The sequence below is a fragment of the Myotis yumanensis genome, unplaced genomic scaffold, assembly GCF_028538775.1.
Source record: "Myotis yumanensis isolate MYYU_CA2020_CCGP unplaced genomic scaffold, mMyoYum1.0.hap1 SCAF_11, whole genome shotgun sequence".
Lineage (NCBI taxonomy): Eukaryota > Metazoa > Chordata > Mammalia > Chiroptera > Vespertilionidae > Myotis > Myotis yumanensis.
In genome coordinates, this window is record NW_027223762.1 from 17,933,059 (window position 1) to 17,948,041 (window position 14,983).

The 14,983-nt window shown below is 42.6% G+C and overlaps 1 protein-coding gene across 3 annotated transcripts in view; it reads right to left on the minus strand.

Annotated features, from left to right (window-relative positions):
* EIF2AK2 (eukaryotic translation initiation factor 2 alpha kinase 2) overlaps nucleotides 1-14,983 on the minus strand; it is a 41,244-nt gene that overhangs the window by 1,244 nt on the left and 25,017 nt on the right. For 2 of the 3 annotated variants that reach the window (XM_070429020.1, XM_070429018.1), the window contains exons 11-14: nucleotides 10,413-10,508; nucleotides 8,373-8,553; nucleotides 4,737-4,865; nucleotides 1,755-1,856 (exon numbers count right to left, since the gene is read on the minus strand). In XM_070429020.1, coding sequence (XP_070285121.1) covers nucleotides 1,755-1,856; nucleotides 4,737-4,865; nucleotides 8,373-8,553; nucleotides 10,413-10,508 — 508 coding nt within the window. The remainder of the gene's footprint in view (nucleotides 1-1,754; nucleotides 1,857-4,736; nucleotides 4,866-8,372; nucleotides 8,554-10,412; nucleotides 10,509-14,983) is intronic. The other variant, XM_070429021.1, reaches the window with a different exon arrangement.

The following is a 14,983-nucleotide window of genomic DNA, read 5'->3' on the forward strand; positions in this document are numbered from 1 at the left end:
AAAAACAAACTTAGGAAGCACCGAAGCCTGGAGATGCCTTAAATCTGAGACATTTCCAGATCTTTGGCAAGTTTCTTCAGCCAAGAAGCAAGCAGGACTCCCCGCCCCTCTCAGCGCCCCCCCCCCCCCCCCCCCCCCCCCCCGCCCCACCGCCTCATCTAATAGGCACCTCTGACATCACAACATACTGCAGTGTTAAGAGCATCACATGCCTTATCTCCCTTCATCCTCCTGGAGCGCTGTGCGACAGCTAGTTGTTTCGTTACCGTTTTACAGAGGAGAAGGCTGTTGACTCCAGGTGCGTCCCTTTTCCTGAGCTACGGCCTAGGATGTCCAGTCGCCTGATGCATGTAGTGGTTCCCCATCGCCTTCTCAACAAGCCCACATTCCTGCCTTAATTTACCCCAACATGTCTTTCCAACCCCATCAACCGCCACTTCCTTGTGACTTATCTACCCCAATAAAAATATCAGACGCTGCCTAATAACCCCACACACACCCTGCACGTTCCTGTCTCCATGCTGGAATCACCTCCTTTCTATTCTGTACTATGAGAAGCCAACCCAATCCTTCAGAGCCCAGCTTCAATGCCTCCATAAATCTCAATCCCGACAGCTGGGAATGATCCCCTTCTAGCTGCTTCCCAAAGAGTCCCTGCCTTCTCCCAAAACATGTACAGCCCTCTCTCACAGTAGCTTCCCGAGAACAAGGCTTATTCATTTTTATAATCCTCGTAGCACGTAGCACAGTGTCTTATGCCAAGCAGGCATTCAAAATGTTACTGATTGATTCAAATAGGAATAAAGAGCGATGGTTTAATAAGATGCACACACCTTTCAAAAAAACCAAAGTTTTTGGTCTTTAACAAAAAGGGTGTGTTGTTTGTTTCTTTCTTTCTTTCTTTTAATTTTTCAATTACATATGACATTCAATATTCAGTCTCAGCACAGCTTTTCCTTTATATCTTTAGTTAGAGAAGTTCTGTTACGCTAGTCCTCAGGGGTGGCTGTTCTGTAATTTAGTTGTAATTTTGATGTAGTGGTGGCAGGAGGTGAGCACAACGTCTACCTACTCCACCATCTTGACCAGAACTTCTAACAAAAAGTTTTGGATGCCCAAACATGAAGGAAAGAAAAGCCATATTTCATTTGCAGCCAATGTTAATATGTTCAGGCCCATCATTACATGAGGCAATAAACTGTCTACAGCAGCACTTCGAAGATGATGGGCAATAATTTTTTTTTAATCCTCACCCCAGGATATTTTTTCCATTGTTTTTCAGAGATAGTGAAAAGGAGGGAGGGAGGGGAAGAGAGGTAGAGGAGAGAGAGACATCGATTGGTTGCCTCCTGCATGCGCCCTGACCAGGGCTCGGGATCAAACCTGCAACACAGGTTCATGCCCTGGACTGGGAATTGAACCCACGACTCTCCGGTGCACAGGATAATGCTCTAAATACTGAGGAACACTGGCCAGGGCCATGGCCAATAATTTTTGTTGCTAAAATTCTTTCTGTGAGCCCAGCTGGTGTGGCTCAGTGGATTGAGTGTCGACCTATGCACCAAGAGGCCATCAGTCCGATTCCAGGTCAGGACACATGCCTGGGTGCCGGGCTTGATCCCCAGTAAGGGGGTGTGCAGGAGGCAGTCGATCAATGTTCCTTTCACATTGATGTTTCTATCTCTCCCTTTCTCTCTCTCTAAAATCAATAAAAACATACCAAATAAATAAATAATTTCTGTGAGATTAATTACCTTAAATGTTTCCTGACGACTGAGAGGTATATAAAGAAGCTCTGAAAGAATTAGCCCTAAGGCAAAGATGTCCACTTCATTTCCGTATTCTACTGAAGCGAGCTAAAGAGATCAAAATATATTTACATTTGTTATTCACCTGATAGAAACACCTGTGCCTTCTGAAGCCAAAAAAATAATAATTTGACTAAAACATCCTGTATAATAAAGAGCTAATATGCTAATTAGACCAGACTGTGAAACAACCTTCTGGAACAACCTGCCGGAACAACCAGTGGCAGGGAGTGGGGCCGTGAGGCAGCCAGGACTGCGAGGGTCAACCCCTTCCATGCATTTCGTGCATCGGGCCTCTAGTATTATATAACAGTACTTTTTTGTTAGCAAGATCTGTGGAGTCTGACTGCCCAAGTTCAAATCTTTGTCACTAAGTAGCTGAATCACCTGTATAAATTAACCATCAACATGGGAACAATCTCAACCACAAAATGGAATAACAATAGTTTCAACCTCAGAGTTTGATTGTGGGGTTAAATGAGATGGGGCAGCTGAAACAGTTAAAATAGTTCCTAGCAAGCAACTTGCATGCAAATGTTCATAGAAGATTTATTCATAATATTCCATAACTGGAAGCAATCCAAATGCCCATCAACAGGAGGATGGATAAACAGATTATGGTATACAGGCATACCTTATTTTATTGTATTTCACTTTATCGCATTTTTAAAAACTAGATCAGAAATCCATTCAGAAACACTTTGTTGTGATGTGGGATAGCAAATGATATTGTTTTCCCAAAAGGCTAATAAATTCAAATTTATTTGCAAAATTCTGTCTTCTGATTTCTTTTCTCTTCCCTATTATTGCCTCACCAAGTACTAGAACATTACATGAACTTACTGAATAAAGCAGTGGCAGAATTTGAGAGAACTGACTCCAATTTTGAAAGTTGTTCTACTCTAAGTAAGATGCTATCAAACAGCATCACATGCTACAGAGAAATCATTCGTGAAAGGAAAAGTTAATCAATGCGGCAAATTCCACTGTTGTCTTATTTTAAGAAATTGTCACAGCCACTTCAACCTTCAGCAAACACCACACTGATCAGTCAGCAGCCATCAACATGAGGCAAGACCCTCCACTAGCAAAAATATTACAATTCACTGAGGGCTCAGATGATGGTTAGCAGTTGTAGCAACAAAGTATTCTTTAATTAAGGTGATATGTTGTTGTTGTTTAGACACAATGCTATTACACCCTGGACAAGCCACAAGATAGTGTAAATAACTTTTATAGGCACTGGGAAACCAAAAACTTCATGTGACTTGCTTTACTGCAATACTCCCTTTATCGCAGTGATTGGAACTGAACCTGCAATATTTCTGGGGCATGCCTGTATTCATACTAGGGGATAGTATTGCTAGTACAGCAACAATTAGAGGTTCTCCAATAGACATCACTTTGGGTGAAACAATCAAATGGAAAAGAATACATACTGTATGGTCCCATTCATATGAAGCTTAAGAACAGGGAGAACTAATCAATGGTGATAAAAATCAGAGCACTGGCTGCCTCTGGACGGTGAGGAGGACTGATGGGAAAAGAGCGTGAGGAAAATATTCTACTCCTTCACAAGCTTGTGGGCTTCACAGGTATATGCTTTTGTCAAAACTAAAGAAATGTATACTTAGGATCTGTGCATTTTGCCCTACCTGGTTTGGCTCTGTGGATAGAGCATAGGCCTGCGGACTGAAGGGTCCCAGGTTTGATTCTGGTCAAGGGCACATGCCAGTAGGGGATGTGCAGGAGGCAGCCAGTTAATGATTCTCTCTCCTCATTAATGTTTCTATCTCCCCCTTTCCCTCTCTGTAATCAATAATAATAATAAAAAAATCTGTGCATTTTATGCTATGTAAATTATTCCTCAATAAAATCTTTTTTAAATTTAAAAATCACTAAGAAAACCAAAAGCACAATAATGAGTGATTTAAAAAAATATTCTGAGGGTGACATTGTAGGATGCAGGAGATCTATACATATAAAAGCCAAGCAACTGTAAGGACAGAATGACCAGTCACTATGAGGCGCACTGCGGCAGCCAACCAGCCCGATCGGGGCCCCAATTATCCCCCAAGAACCTCCCACAGTGCCCCCGTTGGCCCCATCCCGAATCAGCCCTCCATCCTCCTGCATCTACCCCTCGCCACCCGTCCCAGCCCGGTCCGATTGGCCCCAAATTCATGCACCGGGCCTCTAATATTCCATAAACAGGGAGTTAAAAGGGAGCCATTAGCTTCTTAATTATCTTCTACTTTCATACTCCACAAAAAACTTAAATGACATTTTTATGTCATATGGAAAAATTATGATACATTATTGAGTGAAAAAAATCAAGTCACAAGAGAACATTGTAGTATTCCAGTAAAAGTGTAGGTATGTACATTTTCATGTAAAAAAGTCTGTGTAAATATACATTTGTGTTTATATATTTTTATAACTCCCAGAAAATGATCTAAAAGGATAGACAACAAACTGAGAGCGTTGGCCTGCAGACCAAAGGGTTCCGGTTTGATTCCGGTCAAGGGCACGTACCTGGGTTACAGGCTCCTCCCCGGCCCAAGCCCTGGTTGGGCTCGGGCATGAGGCAACCAATCAATTTGTTTCTCTCACATTAATATTTCTGTCTTTTCCTCTCTCTTCCACTCTCTCTAAAAATCAATGGGGGTAAAAAACCAATGGAAAAATAACCTCAGGTGAGGATTAAAAAATAATGATAATAAATAGATTTAAAAAAATAAAAGGATAGACAACAAACTGTTGTTAGCAAAGTAACAGTAAAAAGGAAGGTTCAGGGGAATTTCCCATTTTTATTCTATACAATTCTGTACTGTTTTAATTTTATCAGTGGTGTCTATTATTTTTATAATTTCTTTAAAATGAAAGAAATAATAAAAAAAATAGAGAAAGAAAGGAAAGGGATCAAACCTGTTCTGGGCTCATGTAGAGTGGAGTTCCCTGGTCTTCCGTCCGCTTTTTATCATGTTTCTGGAAGGTTACAAGTCCAAAGTCTCCAATCTTTATTTGTTTTGTATCTACTAAAAATATGTTACTTGGCTACAGTAAAAGAAAACACAATATTTAATTCATAAGTACCACTCTGACAGACTGGCATCACATATCCAAATCATATTTAGCAACGGCTATTGTTTAGAAGTACTTACAGGGGTGGGCAAAAGGAGGGTTACAGTTGTTCACATGGAAAATAATACAATAATTAGTAAGTAATAGTACAAGAATAAACAGTTTTGTGTACTCACAACTGTACACCTACTTGTGCCCGCCCGTGTGTAAAGGCATTTAAACTTACACAGGTAGCCCAAAATAGAAAAATTAATATCACAGGTCTTTAAAATGCCAGCTGAGGAAGCTGGGACTTCTCTGTCAGCAAAGAAAGCTTGGGCAGAGCTGCCTCCAAATATCTGAAGAGCTGTTAAGTGGAAGATGGATTCACCGTATGGCCCCATGAATAAATCCAGGGCTAGAGGGTGGAAACGGCCAAAAGATTTGCTTTAGTGTAACCTAAATATACTAATAGTGGGGTTCAAAGAATGCGAGTCCAAGAGTTCCCTATCCTAGGAAGTATTCAAGACAGAACTGGACATCCACTTGGTGGAAATGTTGCAAATATGAGACCAGGATTCTATGGGGATCGAAGTAGGTGCCCTTAAGATCCCTTCCAATGTTGAGATTCTCAGACTGGGTCTCTACCCAGTAATGCTGCAGGATATCCTGTGCACAACTTCTCATGGGGACTTGTTGGATGTCAATTTCTCTAGGCCTCTGTCACCTTCTTCAAAAACATTCCCCCTTGTCCTAGCTGGTTTGGCTCAATGGATAGAGGGTCGGCCTGAGGACTGAGGGGTCCCAGGTTCTATTCCAGTCAAGGGCATGTGCCTTGGTTGCGGCCACATCCCCAGTAGGGGTGTGCAAGAGGCAGCTGATCGATATTTCTCACTCATCCATGTTTCTAACTCTCTATCCCTCTCCCTTCCTCTCTGTAAAAAAATCAATAAAATATATTTTTAAAAAAACACACACATTCCCCCTCTATCCTTGAAGGCATACCAAGTTAACTGGAAGCTGATAACGAGCACTGAAGTATTTTTCCCATGTGACTCTGCACAGATAGGGGAGGGGTGTTCATCCTATTCCACAAATTTATAGAAGGTATTGATCAAATTTCTAAAGACCATGAAAAGAAATGGTTATTGAGGAGGAAATTAATATTTTTCTATTGTTGAAAAAGCCAGACTTTCAATACAATGATGGGCTGTATATTCACACACAGACCTCATGAGCTAACACGTATGAGAGGGCCTAGTAAAGGCACTGAGAGGGAAGAGACATCAGCCCAGGGCAGCTGAAAGAGGAGCTTCTAAGAAGCCTGCCAGAAAAGGTCCACATACAAATTAGCAGTTGGATTGGAACAAGCAACAGTGAGACTGGAACCTAGCACCAAGAATACAGATGGAAAGCTGTGCATGTGTGTGCGGTGGGTGTGGAGAAAAAAATGTGCCAATGCTAATTCAAGTTCCAGTGCAGGAATATGCTGGGTCTGCAAGCGCAGCTGCTAGTCCCACACAAGGCTCTCTATCACCTGATTCTGAGAAACCGGAGGTTACATTTACGGTGCTATATAAGCTGGCTAGGACTGTGTAGTAAAATATCAGATTGCTTATTTACTGTTCATTAAAAAGAAAAAGAAAAACAATAATGAACCATTGGTTTAATCAATAATAATAACTAAGCAAAATGTTGGGTTGTAGAACATAAAAAAGAGTGCCAATTCTATACAGGAGGTACAGGAATCAGGTCTGAGGCTCAGAGGATGACCAAAGAGCCTGGGCCTAAGGGGACTGAACCTCCAAGATCCATAAGCCCTCATTCCAGAAACGTCTATGTCCCTCCCTCAGTGCCTTTGATCTAGTTCTTAGGATTCCAACAGAAAGTGGTGAACACTGGCAGGTCTCACCTAAGAGGAGCTTTACTGGATAAAGACCATTCTCAGGCAAAGCCACCTGCAGCTGGTATTTTGCTAGATGTCACTAAGAAACTTGTATGCCTTCGTTTGCACCATATTTCGGATGAGAGACAGCAGACAGTGTAGCAGTGAAGCTAGAACAGTTGGAGAAGATGAAAGAAGGCTCAGTAGTATTAAAGCCTGATCTTCGAGCCACTGTAGTGATAGAGCAAACAATCTATAAACAGACACAAGAAAAGATCAGTCCACAACCTGGGACAGGGGCAGTGCGGGATACGGAGAGGTGCAGGAGAAGGCAGACTCCAGTCCACACCCATCAGAATTGCACTAATCCACCCTCAGGAGGGTATGGGAGTTAATACCCATACTTCTGTATATTCTTAAAAATTACTGCACAAATAGATCATTGTGCTTGGTTTCTAATGTAACACTATGAATTATTTATTCCAAAGTGAAGATACAGCTATTCTACATGTATCTTTTTGAAGATAGTCCTTATTATGTTCCAACTTCAAAGAACACCTTCAGATATTGTTAAAGAGAGATATTGGAACCAGGTGGACTCCAACATGAAGGCATCAGACATTCAGCCACTGGGAAGACCAAGGATGCATATCATTTAAGCGCCCAACAAACTGCTATCTACATAAGTGCTCATTTCACTCAAGGAAACGCTTGCTTCATTCCTCATTCCCGGGCGTTTCAGATAGGTGGGCTAGCAGATAGCACCATGCGTATGGACGAGGTGCTTCTGCCTGATGCGGAGTGATCTGGAAAGGCTTCACAAAGGAGCTGGGGTAAAGGGGACAGGCAGAAGAGAGCCCCATGCAAGAAGGTGAGCAGAGACGACGACAGGATTCCGCATGACTTGTCTGAGATGAGAGTGGGTACATCACAGGGCACAGAGTATGGGGGAGAGACTGAAAAGCTGTTCTGTCTCTCTTCCCTCATTGTGATGAGATGCAAAAATGGGAAAACTGCTCTTCTAGACCACGTAGGATGCTAGAAAGACAGAAAGAAATGAAAATACAAAAGTTTGCTACAGGTTCCAAGGTTTGGATTACTGCAATTTTCCAATCATGGGGCAGCGGTGTCCAAATGCCAAGGAAATTCTAGCGTCTAGACTCTGGACCTAGCAGCTGTGACTGCCCTCAGAGTAAAGGCTGAGAGAGAGAACCCAATTCCCAAAGTCACAGTCATCAGAGTCCTTCTGCCTCTCAGACAAGCCCGAGTAGCAGGAGGCGCAGAGACAGAGCAGCCAGCGGGCTGTGCCAGCCATAATCATTATGTGCACGGGACGTTCAGCACATTAAAGCTACGAGTGTTTGCAACTGGAGTGACTATCAGCCAGACAGCACCAGAAGTGAGTGGGCTTCTTCCTGCAGGGCTCGGGTTCTTGACAAGCTCACTCACCCTGGAGATCTTCTGAGTGGATCTGGGGAATGAAATGTGTGACAAGTTCTAGATACATTTGCACTTTAGAGGATCAGAGATATTTCTTCATGACTGTCAACCAATTCTAAAATTTGAAGAGATGGGTTTTTCAATTATTAAATTACGTTGATCAATTTTTCACTTACCTTAAGGTCTCTATGAATTAACCCTTCTGAATGTATATAATCCACTCCAGTTACTATTTGCTTAAATAATCCCAAAGACAAATCTTTGTTTGGATTCATCCTTCTTCTGCTCTCAATCCAGTCTTCCAATGTCCCTTTATCACAGAATTCCATTTGGATGAAAAGGCACTTCGTCAATGATCTGGAAATAAAATTCAAAGAGAAGTAACAATAAAAATGACTATAGAAAATACATTTCTTTCTCAAAATTATACCTTCTCTTCTTTTTTATCCTCACCCGAGGATGTATCCTTATTGATATCAGAGAGAGAAGAAGGGAGAGAGAGAAAAACATTGACCACATACACCAATGATTGAACCCACAACCTGCGTATGTGCCCTGACTTGAAATCGAACCAGCAATCTTTCGGTGTGTGGGATGACGCTCCAGCTAATTGAGCACAAAACATGTCTCAAAACAGAAATCTAAATAAATAAATTTGAATCACAATATAATAAACCATTTTTTATTTAAACCTAAGTTCCCAGATGTCCAGGGCGTTTATTGGTTTAGCTAATTCATAAAGTATAAGCCTGTCCATCCTTTAATGCTGAAGGTCCTTAATCACTTTTCTAAAAGGTAGGAAAGGGAACATTAATACAATGGAATTGCAGAAAACCAAATCTCATTATTATATAAAGTAATTTTTAAATATTGCAATTCACCCTCAATATAACGAGCATCATTTTGTGAATAGGCACCTAGAGATGAGGAAATGAGTTAGGCACTATCCTTACTGTCATGGGATGACAGCTGAATAGGAGAGAGGTAAAGGAAAAACAAACCTAAAACAATAGCACAAGGATAGTACTCTAAAAGAAGTGCCAGCAAATTGCTATGAGATATAACTGGGAGGACTGATTTTGCTGACCATGTTTTCTTTTTCAGCAATACGTGGGCCTCAATATTAACTTATATTCTTTGAACATATGCTGGCTAGAAGACAGAAACAGGTAGACAAGAATTTGCTAAAAGCTAAAGTCCCAAGTGCTGCCAGTCAAGAACTCCTGAAACTGATGATAAAGTTCTCAGTACACTGACTGGGCTGGTGGCAGGAGATGATGAATGAACAAGCCCACAATGGCCTCGGGATTGCAGCGAGAGGACCATCCACAAGAAACACTGGGTGACTTCCAAAGAGGGATGCCAGCCCTAGCTGGCTTGGCTCAGTGGATAGAGCGTTAGCCTGCGGACTGAGGAGTCCCAGGTTCGATTCCAGGCAAGGGCACATGCCTGGGTTGAGGGCTAGATCCCCAGTGGGGGGCGGGCAGGGGGGGGTAGATCCCCAGTGGCGGGTGTGCAGGAGGCAGCCAATCAGTGATTCTCATCATTGATGTTTCTATCTCATTCTCCCTTCCTCTTTCAAATCAATAAAGAATTTTTTTTTTTTTAAAAAAAAGAGGGATGCCCGCTCTTTTGAATCCTCCAGCCCTTTGGCACTGGTTTAGTTGAGACAAAACGTAAGTATACAAAGTGAGGTGTCCCTACAACCTTAAGCTCTGGGTCTTAAAATTATTTTCACTGCTCTCCACCCCAGCAGGAGTGATGTTGTGGCATTTGAAAGAGACTCCTTGATTGCATCTGGGGGGCCTGAGAGAGGGAAAGACAAGTGCTGGCAGCTGAGGAGGGACGCTCCAGTTGCAGCATCTACATGTTCAAACTTCCTTCTCAAGACTCTCTCTCCAGCCTCGACTGAAGTCGGGGCAGGTACACAACTCTATCTATGAAACAAAAAAGTCAGGAAAGCTAAACCCGAGATTCTGAAAGCAGCTGAGGACAGAAAAAATGGTTTGAAAACAAGTTGAGAGCAAGGAGAGGAGGAAGGGAAAGATTATTCTTTGACTCCTTACCTGCAGAATGGAGATAAACAGTGTCTCAAACAGTGTCTGCTTATCCTTTCTCATCCTTGTTGTGATTATTAAATGTATTAATGGCCCACATATAGCCAATGACAGTTTCCTCCATCTTATTATGTCTATGAGAATTTCTTTGTTAGTTACCTTTTGTTGTAATCATCTCCATCCCAACAATTATAGTAGCGAACAATATTTGGATGACTAAGCGTTGCCAAAACTTTTACTTCACGCTTTACCTTCCTAGTTAAAAGAAACAGGGAATAGAAGGGGTCAGTATACATCCCTGATAACAATAACAAAACACCTCCTTTATCTGAACAGTTGCCATGATTCCCACACCCAGAGTTTTAGAATGAAGGTCAGGAGCCCTGAAAAGGAAAAAGTGAACATACAGAAAAAACATAGCTGTTTTCACTCTCAACACAGAAGAAAAAGTGGTGACAAATCATTCCAAACATCAGACAACTTAAAAGTCATTGGCAGTACAGTAGGTCCTGGGGTTACGTCGGAGATCCGATCCTATGGCGGGACATAATGCGATTTTCGCCGTAAGTCGGAACCCCCCTACATAAGCCCCTATGTCAGTGGTCCGCAAACTGTGGCTCGGCGAGCCACATGCGGCTCTTTGGCCCCTTCAGTGTGGCTCTTCCACAAAATACCGACTTCTGCACATGGGCCACGAAGTTTCAATCGCACTGTACGTGCGTGCCCGCACGTGGTATTTTGTGGAACAGCCACACTGAAGGGGCCAAAGAGCCACATGTGGCTTGCGAGCCGCAGTTTGCCGACCACAGACCTATGTCAGTCACATGGAGCACATACACAGCAGTGATGAAACAGTAAAAAACATTTAAAAGAAAGATAAGGGCGGTTGGAAGATGGCGGCGATATAGGCAGACGCGTCCCAGGTCTTGTCCCGGAGCAAACGGAGTAAGCAGCTGAAACTAATAACACCCACCCCGAATTGGCAAATTTACTCAGCTGGTGAGACGGCTTGCAGCCTGGAAGGGCAGACCTCCCCTGGAAAGGTTAAAAACCAGGGATCTGGGCAGGAAAGTTTGCCAGACCTGAGCCCAGAGGGTCGGAGGGAGACCGCATGGCAGACAGCCGCGTCTCTTGGGACAGACACAGACCCTGACCAGGGTAAGGAGTTCCGCGGGTTTGCTGGCGCCAGGAGATTTGAGATTTGGATTTTGTGATTGCGGAGAACTGAGACTAAAGGGGGCATCCTGAGGAACTGATCAGACCATGCAGTGCCCATAAGAGAGGAGCGTTTCCCAGACCGGTAAGAGGGGAGCGTTTCCGCGGCCGGCTGGCGTTTGTCTGTTTCTTTGTTTTCACTGAACCCTGCTCATAGGACAGTTCGGATACAGACACTCACCTGTGCTGAAGAGAGGGTGAAGGTGCAGACGAGGGGAATCTGGGGAGAGGCTGAGGAAAGAGGGGGAGCCGGAGGAGGTGGCAGCGAATTGAGTGCTGAGACCCCCCCTGGGCCCAGGACTGGGGCAGCCATTCCTCCAGAGGGTGGAATTCCTCCCCCTAGCCCCCCAGGCAAGGAGCACAGCCACTCCCAGATTCCACCCTGTATGAGATAAAGGACTAAAACAAGCTGATTAGCCCCTGGGAGTTACCAGGGTCTGGCCTATAGAGGGATTTTCAGTCCCACCAACAACACAGAGCAGGGTAAGGATTAAAAAAGGATAGAGAAGCTGTATAGCCTCAGAGGCCAACCCAAAAACACTGCCACCCAGAGGCTGAGCCACAAACTGACTCTTAGGGGAATACAAATTAAGGCAGACTGGATCACAAATACGGCCTGCTTTAAAATCAGGACTGTGATTTACAACACGGAGGAAGAGTGTAATGCAGGCAAATTCAACACTCTCCTAAATACCTGGCAGGACTAAGGCGAACCAGGCTGAAGAGTAGAAGAACCGAAAGACCATCACTACTGCAAATTTTTTCTTTTTCTTTTTCTTTTTAATTTTTTCACCTTTTTACCAAGAAACCAAATTTTTTTTTTCTCTTTTTCTTCTTTTTCCATCACCTGATTTTACCCTTTCAATTACCACATTTTTATTTTTAATCAGTATTATTACTGCTACCATTTTACCATTTTTTAAAGTGCCATTTCATTTTCTCTTTATTTTCTTTTGGGATTAGTGTTCTCCATTCTATTTTCATCGTTCCTTTAGCATTAATTTTCCCTATCTCAATTCCACCTCTTTGCTAAAACCCTCTTCCTTACTTTTCCCCTTTTGGTGTCCTGTTTCTCTTACCCTATTCCTGCTCCAGACTTTCCCAATTCCCTCTTTTTACCCCCTGTCTAATTCCACCCTACTTATATATCCTATTTCCAATCTACTGCTCTAAATCCTTATACACCTATTCTTTATCCTTCTTCACTTTCCAAACATTTTTTTCTCTCTTATCTTTATTGTTTTCTTGATTGTTGAATTTATTGGGCTTTTTTTTTTTTTTTTAATTTGTTTGTTTGTTTTGTGTTGTGTTTTTTCTTCTTTTTTAGAACTGGTTGTGAGGTTGTTTTTCTTTTTCTTTTTCTTTTTTTTCTGCTGGTTTTTCCCTTCCCTCCTCCACCCCACCCCAGTTATTTTTGTGCTTCTGTTTTCCCTTACCCCTCTGGATATTATTGGTGGTTTGTAGTTTGCATTCATCTCCAGGGATCTGTTGCTGGAATTTGTTGAGATTAGTGGCAGTTCTATTGGAGTTTGCTCCTCATACGGGGAGTCTCTTCCACGCTTCTACTTCATTCTCTTTTTTCGCTCTCTTTTTTTCCCCCCTCTTTTTTCCCAATTCTATTTTTTCACTCCTTTTTTGTTTGTTTTTTTCTTATTTTTCTTTTCTGTTCTCTCTTTTATCTTCTTCTCTTCTTTCTCCCTTATCCCCTAATTCTCTCAATTCGGGTGGTCACCTTTATTTGGGGTTATTAATATTGTGAATATACTTGTGTTCAGTGCCTGGTACGTTGTGCCTTGCTCTGTTGTATTTTGTGCCTTTAAATCAACCCAGCAGATCCAAGCAACAGCAGCCCCCTGAGCACCGCAGCCTCCTGATCACCACAGCCTCCTGATCACCACACCCTCTGTCTGTGGAACAGCAACTGTACTTGAAGCCTCCCCCTACCAGCCAGAAGAGCCAACACAGCTGTGAACAACACCCACCAGAGGAGCTGCTGCCAACTGGAAAGCAGCTGCTACCGCAACCATCTGAGCAGCAACCACAACCCAAGGAGCCCCTGCCACCCAGGGAGCAGCCACTGAACATCTCAACATCTACATATGTCAGCGAGATCAAACATGGGTAGGCAAAGAAACCCCCAAAGGAAAGAAAAGGAGGACTCCCCAGAAAAGCAGCTAAGTGAGACAGAGATATGCAACATGACGGAAAAAGAATTCAGAATAAGGTTCCTAGAGTACATGCACCACATGTTCAAGAAGCAAGAAGAAACAGATGAAAAACTCAACTACTTATGCAAGAAGCTAGAAGAAACAGATGAAAAAATCAACAACTTAAGTAAGTCCCAAGAAGAAATGAAGAGTGACATAGCTTCAATAAAAAACTCCATTGAAAGTATCAACAGTAGACTGGGAGAAGCGGAGGACCGAATTAGTGAATTAGAAGACAAGGAAGCAAAACACACTCAAACTGTACGGCAAATGGAGAAAAAAATTAAAAGACAGGAGGAGAGCCTAAGGGAGCTTTGGGACAACATGAAACGAAACAACATACGAATAATAGGGGTGCCAGAGCAACAGAAAGACGAACATGGATTAGAAAACCTATTCGAAGAAATAATATCAGAAAACTTCCCTGAGGTGGGGAAGAAAAAAGTCACACAAGCCCAGAGAGTTCCAAACAAGGTGAACCCGAAAAGACCCACACCAAGACACATCATAATTACCATGGCAAATGTTCAGGATAAAGAGAGAATCTTACAGGCTGCAAGAGAGAGACGGAAAGTAACATACAAGGGATCTCCCATTAGATTATCAAATGATTTCTCAACAGAAACACATCAGGCCAGAAAAGAATGGACGGAAATCTACAAAGTGATGCAAAGCAAAGGACTGAATCCAAGAATACTCTATCCAGCAAGGCTATCATTCAAAATTGAAGGGGAAATAAGAAGCTTCACAGACAAAAAAGGGCTAAGGGAGTTTATCACCACCAAGCCAGCCATGCAAGAAATGCTAAAGGGACTGGTGTAAAAAGAAGAAATATCAAGCTCAGAAAGAAAACAGCCACATACACACACACAAAAAAGAAATGGCTACAAACAAATACCTTTCAATAATAACTTTAAATGTAAATGGACTAAATGCTCCAACCAAAAGACATCGAGTGGCTGAATGGATAAAAAAACATGACCCATACATCTGCTGTCTACAAGAGACCCACCTCATTAGAAGGGACTCACACAGACTGAAAGTGAAGGGATGGAAAAATATCTTTCACGCAAATGGAAAGGAAAAGAAAGCTGGGGTAGCAATACTTATATCTGACAAAATACATCTCAAAGTGAAGGCCATAACCAGAGATAAGGAAGGCCACTTCATAATACTAAAGGGATCAATACAACAAGAAGATATAACCCTGGTAAACATATATGCACCCAATGCAGGAGCACCCACATACATAAGAAAACTTCTGGAAGATATCAGGGGAGAGATCGACAACAATACAATCATAGTAGG